The 14,678-nt window shown below is 40.9% G+C and overlaps 1 protein-coding gene across 2 annotated transcripts in view; it reads left to right on the top strand.

The window, feature by feature from the left end:
* ibtk (inhibitor of Bruton agammaglobulinemia tyrosine kinase) overlaps nucleotides 1–14,678 on the top strand; it is a 126,281-nt gene that overhangs the window by 49,397 nt on the left and 62,206 nt on the right. For both annotated transcript variants that reach the window (XM_078212465.1, XM_078212466.1), the window contains 3 exons: nucleotides 5,302–5,482; nucleotides 6,342–6,465; nucleotides 12,166–12,343. In XM_078212465.1, the coding sequence (XP_078068591.1) occupies nucleotides 5,302–5,482; nucleotides 6,342–6,465; nucleotides 12,166–12,343 (483 nt within the window). The remainder of the gene's footprint in view (nucleotides 1–5,301; nucleotides 5,483–6,341; nucleotides 6,466–12,165; nucleotides 12,344–14,678) is intronic.

The raw sequence follows: 14,678 nt of genomic DNA, 5'->3' as shown, positions 1-14,678 counted from the left end.
TCAAACACAATTTGCCCTTCATAAAACCATGCTGACTCTGATGGATTGCATTTTGATTTTCCAAATATCCCATTACTATTTCCTTAATGATGGATTCATAATAAATCAAATCAAATCAAAGCTTTCCAATGGCAGACATTGAACTAATTGGTCTATAGTTGCCTACTTTCCTCCTTTTTGAACACGAGCGTTACTTTAGACTTTTTCCAATCCATTGGAACCTTTCCAGAATCCAGGTAATTTTGCAATAATATAACCAATGACTCCACTAGCTCTGCTGCCTAGAATGTAGGCCATCAGGCCCTAGTGACTTGTCAGTCTTTAATCCCAATAGCCTGCTCACTACTTTTTCCTGGTGATGGTGATTGATAATTTCCTCCTTTTTCAACAACTTGTGCATTATCTGCTAGTATTGGGATGGTTCTAGTGTCCTCCCCCGTGAAATATTAATTTAGTGTCCCTGCCATTCCTGCATTCCCCATTATTAACTCCTCAGTCTCTTACTCTAAAGGACCAATGTTAACTTTAGCCACTCTCTTCCTTTTTATATACTTAGAGAATTTTTTGCTATCTGTTTTTCTATCTTTGCATTAGATTTCTTACATAATTTACCTTTGTTCTTTTTTAGTAACCCTCTGTTGGTCTTCAAAAATTCCCCAATCCTCCAGCCAGCCACTGACTTTTGCAATGTGGTTTGTCTCAGCTTTTGCTTTTGTTATCTTTAACGTCCTTGCTTAGCCATGGACACATTTTCCCCCTCAAACAATCTTTCTTTCTTTCTGGGATATATTTTAGTTGGGAGGAATATCTCTTTAAATATCAGGCACTGTTCATCAAATGTTCTACCTTTCAGTCTTTCAGCCTAGTCCACTAGGGTCAAATCTGTCTTCATGCCTATGCATTACCATGGCTTAACACCAGGACACTAGTGTGGGACTCCAGTTTATTGTCCTCAAACTGAATCAAGCATGCAATGATCGCTTTTCCCTATAGGATCCTTTACTATAAGATCTATACTATTACTATACTAATCTATATCTATTACTATATTAATCCCAACTCATTACACAATACTCGATCCAAAACCGCCTGTTCCCTGGTTGGTTCACAACATATTGTTCCAAGAAACAATCCCTAACACACTATGAATTCTCCCTCAAGACTACCCTGGCCAATTTGTTAATCCAGTCTGCATGCATGTTAAAAATCACGCGTTGGGGGGGTCACATGATGTAAGTGCAGGAACGGCTGAGTTTTCACATGCTTTGATGCTAGTCATCTTTTAATCCTTTTATTTATCCTGATGCGCAACCGATAATTATCTAATCCTTGAGCGTATACTCTATGCTATGTTCCTGGAAGATCCTGGTTAAGTTTGGGTGATGGGGAGCCGTTCAAGTTCAAGAAATTCCTTGTTTGATCGAGGTGGTCGGAGACAGCAGGGATGGAGCCTTGTTCGCAATGGCGTTTTAGCTGGTGAGAGGCTCATGTTCTGGCATTATCGTAGGCATAGAGATGATAGCTGCCATTGTGAATGGTGGTCTTGGCTCCCTAGCACAAATCCTTGGTGTTCACATTGATGAACTGCAAGATCTCCGAAAGAAAATGGATGAAGCAGTGGAAAGAATCCTGTCAGTCAAGACAGCGCTTTCCTTGCTGGAGTCTCACCTTCACTCCTTGGAATTCCTGCTACCTGGTATGCCAGACATCCTAGTTAATTTGGGGTGATGGGACCGGAGAAGGAGTGTCTGTGGGCCTAATCTTTCAAGGGGATTGTGGATAAATTTCTGGCTGAATTTGAGAACTGGCTGCCATGATTTTGTAATCTCGATTTGAATGCTGGGCATTTCAAGTTCGCAGAGGCATATTATATCCTGAGATCTGGGGTTAGTTATATGCCCCTATCGTTGATCTTGCATTGTCTTGACCTCAGTGTTTGTCAAGAAGGTCTGGACTCAATGGGACTTTGCTACTTGCCGGGGCTGAGGTGTCTCTCCAGGGCTTCTGAGCGACGACACAGTGGAGGTGCAGAGACCTCGTTGATACCATGGACGGATCCTTGATGTTATTCGACAATTCTGTCAAGGCTTTGGTCTTTACAAACTCTGTGTAGATGGCTATATTTTCTCCAATTCATCATTAATTCTAAACTACTCTTCTTGTGATTATAATCCTGATTTTGTGATGTTGCCTTTTATCCTGACAAAGGTGTTTGATATAAGAGCACTGAGGCATGTGTCACCTGTTATCCTGTTATTCTTTGAAAGCCAGAGATAGCCATTTATATATAATGGAATTTATCCAGCTACATGCTCTGGCAGTGGAACAAGGGAGACGTTAATTGAAAGTGTGTTACAGTTTACATTCAATTTTTGGCCGTTCCATGTGGTACCGGGTGAATGGGGTAAGAGGGTCTGCCCACTCTGCTTCTGGCCATGTGACAAATTCAAACCCCTACGGCTTAGTGTTTGTAATACGAAGAAATTTCCTTTGCATGTGGACTGAAAAAGGATCCTCATTATTCTATTGGGAGTGTGCTGGGATGGTTGTATGCATCAGGATTGTGTGATATTTATCCTTTCTTTGTATTGGCATTTATGATGGAGAATTACATTATCTACAATTCAAGGATTCTATATAATGAATAGTGCCACAGCAGTGTAGTGGGCAAATGGTTTGCTGTAGAGGTGATGGGTATGGTTTTATAAGTCCTCATAGTAGATGAGGAAAAGCCCCTTTGGAACTAATGGTGTCTCGTTTTTCTTTTGTATTTTTGCTATTTGGGGGTTAAAGAATCCTTCTTGGTCTCCTGTGAAGGTACAAGACAGATCATGTATCCTGGAAAAGACTGAGTTCAGGCATAGCTGGAGTTGGGGGAAGTATTTACTGGGTGTGTGTCCAATTGTGGTTGGGGTATCCTTGGTTGTCTAGCCTTTCTTGGGCTGGTTTCTGATACTTGGCCACGCGGGTTGTGATAGTAGCTACTTGGTAGTTTGGCTCCTGGAATGTACAGTGAGCACATTATCGTGTTGCGAAGAGGAGGTTTTTGGCTTCCCCCGAGGTATCCCACCTGTGGATGTCTGGATGATGATGGCGACTCTTGCTAGGGTTTCCCTTGATGGGGGGAAATGAGTGGAATCCTGTTGATGGCAGGGCCTAAGTGGCACCTCAGGTGTGACTGGAGATGGAGGATGTTTGCTTTGCTTGAAGCCTGGAGTGGCATGAATAGCTCTGACATGTCAACCCTTCTCTTAATTGTGTTGTTGTTCTTTGCTTATCTTGGGTTGGATAGGTTAGGGCAGTAGTTACTTTAGTTATCCATTCCTGGATCCTGTGGAGAAAAGGTTGACCTCCTGAGATGTCCTCTTTTGGGGACTTCTGCACAAATCTTCCTTATTGAGGTTTAGGACACTTGGGTATTGGGGTAGTATCCTATTGTCTTCTCTTACTATTTCTTATTTCTATCCAGACTGATTCAAAGTTGTGGGCTAGGATTCTGCCAAGAAAATTCTTAAGTTCCCAATGTGCGGGAAAATGGGAGTAAATCCCGCCAGTTTTTTTTAGTGGGATTTCCAGACTGAATCTCCGACACTCTAGTGCCATAGTGTGATTCACTCTGAAAGTCAGGGGGTGGGGCAAATTCCCACCTGAGAGGCCAGCAGCATAGCGCTGAGCGGGCCACTGCGCATGCGCCGATCTGTCAGCGCGGAGATCAGCGCATACACAGTGGGCCCTCATTGCTGGACTCCAAATTGTTGGCCAGCACCCCCCCCAATCACCCTCAGTCCCTCACACACCGATCCTCTGGCAGAGTAGCAGTGCGGGCAGTGCCAAGGTGCTCCTTGGGCAGTGCCAGGTCAGCACTGCCCAAGGAACATCTCTCTTACCCCTGACCTCCCTGGGGGGCCTCAGCGACTTCCCCTCCAGTGGGATCGGGCTGCCTGTTCCCCATTAGTGGGCAGCTGTTGTAAACCCAGCTGGAGGAAACCACTCCTGGCAGAGCCGGGGAGATGCTAGCAGGCCCAGGAATGAATTCTCCCAACTTCAATACGATAATCAGCTCCGTGCCAGTTTCCCTGCAGGAAGCCATTGAAATGGCCCCCACTGATATCTCCTGGCCTACTGCACTACTCGAGCACCACAGCAGGCTGGAAGAATTGCCCCCTTGATCTCCAATGCCGATATAATTTCTCACAACAGCACTTTACTAACAAAGCTACACCACCTCCTCTTCCTTTTTGTCTATCCTTCCAAAACACTGAGTGCTCTTGGATATTCAACTCCCAGACCTGGTCTCCTTGTAACCATATCTCAGTAATTGCCACCAAAGCATACCCCGTTGTCTCTACTTGCACTGTTATCTCATTAATTTGATTCCAAATGCTATGTGCATTCAGATACAAAGCTTTTAAGTTCCTCCTATTATAAATTTTCCCTACTCTTGTGCGATTCCCCAGTTTAACATGACATTCACAATCTCTGTCCCTTCCTTTCATTATCTGGCAACAATTAACCTCCTCATTCACCTGTACTCCCACCTTCTCCTTACGCTTGATTTTTAAAAAACTTAAGTGCAACTGAAAGCCCCCCTCCTTCCCCTGCACACTATTTAGTTTAAATATCAATTGCTACCAGTTCCTTTTGTAGCCTAAGTTAAAGGCAGGGTAACCCTCCCTATATTTTGTTCAGTCTTAAAGTTACACACAATCACATGAGTGTGATATTTTAACTTTGAACAGTTTTTATCTTTACATCTAAAAAATGAGACATGGGCTGTTTAATGTATGAGCTTACTTGAGATGCCTGCAGCTGTTTAAAAGAGGTCATTGTTATTCTGCCAATCTGAGCAAGATTTGAACCGTAGTCAGATAGATGACAAGATATCGTGCTACACCAATATCTTTTACTTTCCTCATCTGTAGCCTTTGTGTTAACATTTTGTTGATTATTTTATATGTGGGTGACTTACTAGTTTAAAATCAATTGAAGAATACAAATTATGAAAGGATAATTTTTGAGAGAAATGTCGCTGGTAAAATTGTTTTCAGCATACTCTGGTAAATTGTGCTGTGCTAAAAAGTGTTAAAGCATTGACACTACTCTTGTAAATCTATCTTTATTATTAAAATTGCAATGATATTTGTATCCTTCTGCTTTCAATCCATTACTTTTTGGTTTGCCTTTCAAATATTTGGGCTTGCCAACATCTGAGTGTTCATTTCACTTTATTCTGAATGTGTGTGAATTCCTTGAGTGCTGTGACATGCCAGTATTTACAAGTTATCTGAATTATTGATTCAGGTTATTTAATGGATCCTAATGGTGAACGATGTGTGCTTGCACCTCGACAAGTATCAGCTTTGCATCATAAGGACATAGTGATTTCTCTGGCAGCAGCAAGTGATGGAGCCACTGTGTGTGTTACGGGAAAAGGTGATGTTTACCTGCTGACAGGCTATCAATGCAAGAAAATTGCATCCAGGTATTTATTCGTCTTTAACATTTTTAAACTATTAAAGAAGTGTTGTTTCAATGAATAGTCATTGAGAGTCTACAGTCTTAAATTGCCCCTTGGTGTCCAAAGATATGTAGGTTAGAGGGATTAGCGGGGTAAATATGTGTAAATACTCAATAGTGGTTAGCACTGCTGCTTCACAGGTCCAGGGGCCTGGGTTCAATTCCCGGCTTGGGTCACTGTCTGTGTGGAGTTTGCACATTCTCGTGTCTGCGTGGGTTTCCTCCGGGTGCTCCAGTTTCCTCCCACAGTCCAAAAATGTGCGGGTTAGGTTGATTGGCCATGCTAAAATTGCCCCTTAGTGTCCTGGGATGCGTAGGTTAGAGGGATTAGCGGGTAAAATATGGAGGGATATGGGGTTAGGGCCTGGGTGGGATTGTGGTTGGTGCAGACTCGATGGGCCGAATGGCCTCTTTCTGTACTGTAGGGTTTCTATGATTTCTATGAGAAAGAGTTAAATAATTTTAAGCTTACATTGTTTGGAGTCCTCTGAAGCATATAAAATATTAAGTGGGTTTGAGTATAAATCCAAAAATGATCCAGAGGTAGTAGAGTAAAAAAGCTCAATTTAAATCTGATATTAGAATTTCTCACATAACGGGTGATAAGAATCTGCAATAATCTATCAGGATAGTAAAGGTGCAAACTCTTAAGTGCATTCAAGGTGCACCTAGATAATAGTCTGGTAGAGTTATGGAGTTGCATATAATGCCTCGTAATGCTCCTGACGTATATTGAATTTTCTTTTATTGCTAAGCTTTGATTGTATGTATGATAATTAGCTTTCCAGGAGGTGCTGAATTTAATTGTTTTCTTGGATGTGCAGGCAGTTAAACTTGAAGAAAGTTCTTGTTACTGGTGGACACCTGGATCATAAAGTTGACCCACATGTACTTAATGAAGGAGGGGGTGAAAAAGTTTGCATACTTGCCCTGGATGAAGCAGGCAGGGTAAGTGGAGATATTTGCAGTTTTCCTGTGCCCCTCTGTCTCCTAATATTATGATGCATTATGTTAGAGCATTGCTGCATGCACTAGGTCAGAAGCTCAGAGATTTGATCTGTTTTTAGCTATGTGCTGTGGTGTTGCTAAATGGAGGTTAGTTGCATCATAAATATTGGAAAATCTGGTGTCCCCACGCACCTAAATTGCTACACTTATCTTTTTAAACTGTAGGAAATGTCTTCTGGTGGATGGAGAATGTGGGTGGGAAAAGGTATATTTAGAAAAAAACATTACCTTGTATGCTTTTTAAAAAAAAGTCAAGTACTTAGCTCATATATGGGCGGATTTACTTATTACCACACTTTCAGAATATTAATATCCAGCAAGTTGGATGATATTTTAAAGCTTTTTTTCAGTGTTTTGGTCTAACTGTTTTGTTGTAAAAGCCAACTGCGATATTAATTCCTTTTGGGGAAGAAAGTCTTATCCAGTCAGATCAACATACAACTCTAATACATGTAGGTGACTTTTGATGACATCCAAAGTGGCCGAGCAAGCCATTCAGTTGTACAAACAATTGCTTTAAAAGTTCTATCATCATTCTAGGGCAACTAGTGATGAGCAACAAATGTAGCTTTGTCAAAGCATTCACAGAACAAATAAAACAATGAAATGGTCAACATCCCCCTCTTCTCAAAATAGCTGAAGAAGAGGTGATATTGAAGCAGATAAGTATTTGTAGTTTAAGGTAATGATTACTGTAAAAGCACAAAGGGTTGTAATATATTCTAACTACATTGAGCACTGGTGCCAAGCACTGTCAGCCACAACTGAACACAAGTTTGGTGTGACATTTAAAAGAATACTACTTCGAATTTACAAAATTCTTCCTGTGTTCTGATTGCTTCACATATTATCCAATGCAACAAAAGAAAATAAATCACCTTGTATATATGACCGCAGGAGTGGAAAAAAAGGAACGAGCATTCAGAAACTCAGGGTGGTGATAGAGTTCTTTAATTGGTTCAGAGTCTTCCTTTTGTAAGCAGGATCAGTTAACGGACAGTAACGCCACTTGGTGCAGAAGTCGAAATTACGGCATGTGGCATCTGGTTTTGGTTATAGTGCAAATTATAGGCTTAAATTTGTAGAATATGATCCCTTATTAGACGTTATTGGTTGCTAACAAATCATTTACAATATAAAAATGAGAAATCACATCATTTTGTCAATTAAGTATTCTCTTTCAATACTTTCACAGTTTAAATTTCAAGTCATTCAGCATTTACAAAATTAATTGGAAAGCCCTTTTACTTCAAACTTCCGTCTTGAGGTTTGTTCAGCCCTTTAGATCTGCGATTGAATTGTAGTGTTATAGGTGCCATCTAGTGGTCTTAGCTTAGGTGAACATTCTAACCACTAAAGTGGCAGTTCATTTTTTGAAATATGGTATTGTTACGAAAATGATGTTTTTCCCTCAAACATTAGCCAGAGTGGTTGAGAAGATTGATGCCTAGGATCCACTCATTCCTTTTGAGTCCTGGCTGTTGGCTGTGGCGATGTTGTCTCGAACAGCTGTGAGTGGAAGCGAGGCACAAGTTTTGTTAGAAATTGGAAAATTGCTGAACCTGTTTCCCATTTGCTCATTATGATAGTGTTTCATCGCACCACAAACTGGAACACCTTTGCAGTATACAATTTTTGGAATCTAAATTGACTTCTCTTAGTTGAAATCTTTTGCCTATGCTTTGGGAGAGAAATTGTCTTGGTGGTGGAGAAGACAATATACAAAACCCTCTGGTGTTAACTACATTTTCTGGTGTAACAGTCTGGTTTAGTCGATTCAATGCAAAGGCGTTATTGTCTGCATCTGTAGATTTAATCGAAAATGATACTTTTAAAATGCTAAGGTATGTGAGTTTATGGACTTGGAGATAAATTTATCTCTAATGTTTGAACCATGAAAGGCCATTTAATTCATGTTTTGGTCATTGAAATTTATGTTTGCCCTGAATGTATGTTATGGATGCCATCTAGTGGTTTTTTTGCATAGTTTAGCATTTTATCACTAAAACACGAAGCTATTAATTTTTATACGTCATCTAAACGTGAATGCTTCATGCAAAATCTCTCCTGAACAGCATGATGGGGTGCCCAGGAGAGCCATTATGCATGAAATGTTACATCAGTGATTCAATTAAAATGTACTAGTATGAATTAAGGTTTCTTGGAACTGTATCATTATTGTTTAAATTAGGTAATGTGCTACTAATTGCTTGTTATGTGATTTCTGCTATCATGTAATTATCTTGTATCTAAATAGCAACAGTTTGCATTGGTATAACATATTTAAAATGATAAAACATTCCAAACTGCTACACTAGGGTGGAACACAAGGGATTTACTGCAGACAGCAGCACTAAAGTTGGAGAGGGTGTGATGGGGGAACCATTGGCTACACAAATGAGTGAGTGGGTGGCCAAAGGCTAGACAGTTGGGAGTTTGAAAGTGCTGTTGAAAATTACTTAAGGGAGAGGGAATTTTCTGGAGAAAACTCAGTTTTGATTGGAAGGAGGAACCAGGTGTAGGTGCTTATAGATACAAAGAAGTAAGAAGAGATCCCCTCCTTTGTGATTGAGACTCTATTCCTCTTCACCTCTATTCCTAGTGATTGTTGATTTGCTGGAAGAGCCTACGAGTTGGGAAGGGTGAATAGGACAGGAAAGGTGTTGACAGGATTTACACTCAAATGGGCATGCTGGGCAGGAAGGTCTGAGAGAATTAGAATTGGGCAGTTGGTGGCACTGAGTACTTATCAAAATGGAACCAAGACTAGGATGAACACAGGTTAGTACGAATGTCAGGAAATAATGAAGGTTGGAGGAGGATTTGTAATGGGGGAGTACCAGAGAGGAGAAAAATGAAAGGAGGCAAGACCAGGTAACCTAAAGGCAAAGGAGATGAAAGAAAAGGGCAAAAGGGAGGTAAAGATACAGAAAAAAGGGGAGGGAGAAGGGTCTAGAGCAGCTGCCAAAACATGCATACAAATTGACATGGAAAAGCTAATTACATAGGCATAACAAAGATTATGATCCCTGGTAATAATTTCACAAGTTAATATTAATTCTGGACAATTTGGACTCTCAAGGCTTCAAGTTGAGCAAAGCAAAGAACATCACCCTGCTGATCACCACCCACTGGCCTCCCTCATTTGATGAATCAGTATGTTTTTCATGTTGAATATCAATTAGTGGGTACTCTTGAGAGAAGCAAGGATGCAGAATGTATTCTGGGTAGACTTCTTCTGTCTCTACAGTCGCTAACTAAGCCTTAAAGTATCGAACTACTAAGTTGGCTCGCATCAAATGGTTCGGTAATTAACATCAAGAAATAACCTAATTTGACTTCATTCTCACCAATCTATCTGTTGAAGATGCATCTGCCGTGAGAGATTGGTGCAAGTCCTTACTTCAGTCTTTCTAAATATATTTTTGTCTCCACGTCAAAAGCACTATTCTTCATCTACTGATCGACTTTAGAAATCCAAAACTGGAAATCTGAGATGTTGTGAACAACTGTTAGCAGCAGAATTATATACCACCACAAACTTTATTCTCATGTCCCAACACCTTCTTCACCCCACAAGTTATGAAGAGAGATTGGATAGACGGGTTATTTTCCTTGGAGCAGAGGAGATTGAAAGGGGACATGATTGAGATGTATAAAATTATGAGGGGCATAGATGGACAGAAAGAAACATTTCCCCTTGTTAGAGGGATCAATGACCAGGGGCATAGATTTAAGGTAAGGTCCAGGAGGTTTAAAAGGGATGTGAAGAAAACCTTTTTCACCCAAAGGGTGCTGGAAGCAGAGACCCTCATAACATTTAAGAAGTATTTAGATGTGCACTGTAATGCCAAGGCACACAAGGCTATGGGCCAAGTACCAAATGGGATTAGAATGGTTAGGTGGTTTGTCTTTGACAGACACAGGTGCGATGGGCCTGAGATACCTCTATGACAATCACCATCAAACCTGAAGACCATCCATTCTTCAAAGAACAGTGTGGAAGGGCATGTCGGACCATCACCAGGTCACTTTAGAATAAGGTATCAATTTGCTGCAACATAGAGTTGCTTCCATGCTAAACATCAGTCGCAGTCGATTTTAATTGTAGTTCCATGACCAACTGATCAGACCAAAATTACATCGCCCTATCATATTTAACTGAGAATTCAGGCAGCGAACTGGAAGGTGAAGCTCCATCAACATTCCCATTCTAAATGATGGTGGAACCCAGCACACAAATTTGAATCGTGACTACAATATTTGCAAGTTAATATTGAGGGCAGTGAGGGGAAACCCCTCCCATTGAGGGGAAACCTATGATCTTATGATGTCTCTGGAAAATGAATTTAGGAAAGGTCTTTCGATACACAATTCTATAAATAGGTGGCATAGACACTTCCTTGTCAAAAGAAAATGAAAAACCTTGGGGCAATATTTATGTAGAGACAGATGGATTCCTTGCACCACTGAGACACTCCCCATATCCTCAGCTACCTCAGCTCTTCAGCTCTTTACTAGTCTTTGTTACTCCATACTGGACTAATCGGATGCCCCCCCCCCCCCCCCCCCCCCCCCACTCCCCATCCTTCATGCTCCATAAACTTCTGCTCATCCAAAGCTCTGATGTTTGAATCTCTTCTCGTATGAAGACCCAATCATCCATTGCAACTGTCCTTGCTGGTCCCCATTGACTTCCAGTGCTCCAAGTGCACTTGGTTTAAAATATTCACTTCTAAAAAAAAAAATTCCTTCATTACTTTGTCCTTCCCTATCTCTAAACTCTCTCACCTTTGTTATCCTTCCCACACTGCAACTCAGATATTATTTTCCTGACCCCTGGAATCTTCTGTATGCGTGTCCATGCCTACAGTTGCCTTGGCCCTTTGTTTTGGAATAATAATCCTAGATTCCTTTGCTTCTCAACCCCTCTCTCCTCCTCAAAACCTACCTTGTCATCCTTCCTATTATTTTGTCCTTGGGTTTGACCTCCATTTTTGTTTGGTACCGTCTTTGTGAAGTGCTTTTGAATATTTTTTCAGATTAAAGCAACAATATGAATACACAATGATAACAGGTGGATGATAGAATTGTGGCACTGGCTAGCAGCTGGTGTTGAACAGAACACAATGGCAAATTTCTATTAACTACTGGATGAATTCATGTCAATAACAAGGATACAAGGCTATTGCTTCTCAAATTAGACAAGACAAATGGGAGGTTTGGAAGATTTGGCTGATAAGTTCAAAATTCTTCTCACTTACCAGGCAATTACCAGGTAAACCCTTATAAGGGAACGTCCTTGAGGGATTCCCCAGCACGTCATTGGGGTACCCCCCAAATCAATGCTGGGGAACCAGAAAGTTATGGGCCTTTATCTTCCCTACTTCTTTGTCATATTGTGTGTAGTAGTCTGACTACAAGCAAAAAAAGTTGGGATTTTGAATCTTCAAAATTATGGATCTTGGATGCTGCATTAAGTATCCTATCCAGAGATATCAAATGCCAATTTAATATTTTGAGTGTTGTTGTTTTGCTTATTGTCTTTGTGCAGAAGTTGATTGTTTCCTTAGGAAAAAATGCCTCCATTTATTTTACTTATAGGCAGTTACTTAATTCAATTTGCTTCTTTTCCATCAGGTGTTTTGTTGGCGATCTTCAAGCTGCTTCATTAAACAGTGTCGTTGGGCTTATGGGCGACAAGTCTTCATGTCAGACATTGCTCTGAGCAAAAATGAAATGATTTTTGTTACACAAGATGGAGATGGGTTTACAGGACACTGGACTGGAGCAGAAAAGACAAATTCAGAAAAGAAAGGTAAACACTTCTATCTTGTTGCTACTCTTGTAATTAATTTGTTTGAATAGATTAAAATTAAATGAAACAGTAAAAATTAGTCAAGGAATTTGTCTATCTAGTTTGGAGTTTGTTTGCTTAATAAATTCATTTGATCAAGGCATTTGGAGTTGTTTTCTAAACATACAAAAATGGTGGTGCCTCTCTTTGTTACTGATTATCACTAAGCATGTGATCTCAGTTCTGCCTGAAAATTTTAAATTCAGGTATTTGAAGTCTTAGCATACAGAGAGGTCTATGGGTTATCTCTTTAGCCTTCCATCTCCCTAAAAGCCTTCTCTTCTAAATCTTGGTGTTTGAAGACTAAATTTTATTTTTGGTGTAAATGCTAAATCGGCTTATCAAAAGATCTGGATGCAAGAACTTCACAGTTGTAAATGCTTAACAGGGATCCTACTGCAAGCTGTTCATGAATTTCCATGTATTCATTTTAATGACCTGATTATCGTGCACACTGTTGCCCTTGAACTCCGGTCAGCTGACACTGCGGACAAAGACACTCAAACTCTCTCATTATTGTACAACATATTTCCTTTATTATATTGTACCAAGTTACTACAAAATTGCACCAGGCATTAAACTTTGTTATACACAAAGTAACTAGCCCTTGACTGACTTTGTTATGCACAAGGTAACCAACCTCTGACCTATTCCATTTTACACCAAGTATTTAAAAGGTATTAAAACTTCACAAAATATCCAAACTCATGACTTTAACTAATAGCCATGGCGAGGCAAACTGATCCTATTCCCTGCTGATAGATTTTGTTCTAATGTCTCCGAGTCCCACGTTCGAGCACTTGCTTCTACAGTGGTTAATTCCAGGTTACTGCTGCCTCCTTATCCAGCTAGTCCTGATCATGCTTCCAGTAATGTACTCCAAGGACAAACACTAGTTAATCGCTATCTTTTTGGTTACTAATAATGAGTCGTGCCTCTGTCAAGAGGGTTGTAATTCTCTCAGGAACACGACACACAGGGATCTGTGTTCCATCACTGTTTGTTTAAAGCATAGCAACAGCCACTGTATAACCTATTCCAGTGTTTATTCCATAGCTACATAACCTGTTCTTTGTTGCTCTCATAGTCCTTAGCTTGATACAGAGTTAGCCCTTTTAACCATCAGGCTTTGCTGGTGTCTTCACTTTGCTGGTTTCTTTATGAATACCCATCAGGCTACAACACTTTAGGCTTTAATTTTTTTTCATGGGATGTGGGGGGTCACTGGCTTGGACATTATTTATTATCCATCCTAATTCCCTTGGGGAGGTCATGGTGAGCTGCATTTTTGAACCACTGCTGTCCATGCATTGTAGCAACATCGACAAGTGTTAGGAAAGGAGTTCCAGGATTTTATCCCAGCAACAGTGAAGGAACAATGATATAATTCCAAGTCAGGATGGTATGTGACTTGGAGGGTACCTGGGAGGTGGTGGTGTTCCCATCCATCTGTTACTCTTGTCCTTCTAGGTGGTAGAGGTCGCAGATTTTTGTTATCGAAGGAGTCTTGGTGAGTTGTTGCAGTGCATCTTGTATAGGATGTACATTTTTTGCCACTGTGCATCAGTGGTAGAGGAAGTGAATGTTGAAGGTGGTGGGTGGGGTGCCAATTGAGTGGCTGCTTTGTCTTGGATGGTGTCATGCTTCTTGAGTGTTATTGGAGCTGCAGTCATCCAGAAAAGTAGAGAGTATTCTGTCACACTCCTGACTTGTGCCTTGTGGACAGGCTTTGAGGAGTCAGGAGGTGAGTTACTCGCCGCAGGATTCCTAGACTCTGACCTGCTCTTGTAGCCACAATATTTATATGACTAATCCAGTTCAGTTACTGGTCAATGGTAACCCTCAGGATATTGCGAGTGGGGGCTTGAGCGATGGTAATGCTATTCAGTGTTAAGGAGAGATTGTTAGATTTTCTCTTGTTGGAGATGGTCATGGCCTGGCACTTATGTGGCATGGATGTTACTTGCCACTTGTCAGCCGAAGCCTGGATATTGCCCACGTCTTGCTGCATATGGCGTGGACTAATTCAATATCTGAGGAGTTGAGCGTGGGGCTGAACATTGTGCAATCATCAGCGAACATTCCCACTTCTGACCTTATGATGTAAGGAAGGTCATGATGAAGCAACTGAAGATGGTTGGGCCGAGGACACCACCCTGACAAACCCCTGCAGTGATATCCTGGGAATGTGATAATTGACCTCGAACAACCACAACCATCTTCCTTTGTGCTAGATATGTTGTCACAGCCTTTATATGGCTGGTCAGTTTAGTATCTAATCAGTGGTAACTCAGGA

Source organism: Mustelus asterias, chromosome 5 (genome assembly GCF_964213995.1).
Source record: "Mustelus asterias chromosome 5, sMusAst1.hap1.1, whole genome shotgun sequence".
NCBI classification, from domain to species: domain Eukaryota; kingdom Metazoa; phylum Chordata; class Chondrichthyes; order Carcharhiniformes; family Triakidae; genus Mustelus; species Mustelus asterias.
The sequence above is the reverse complement of the archived record's forward strand: the minus strand, read 5'-3'. Positions and strand labels throughout refer to the sequence as shown.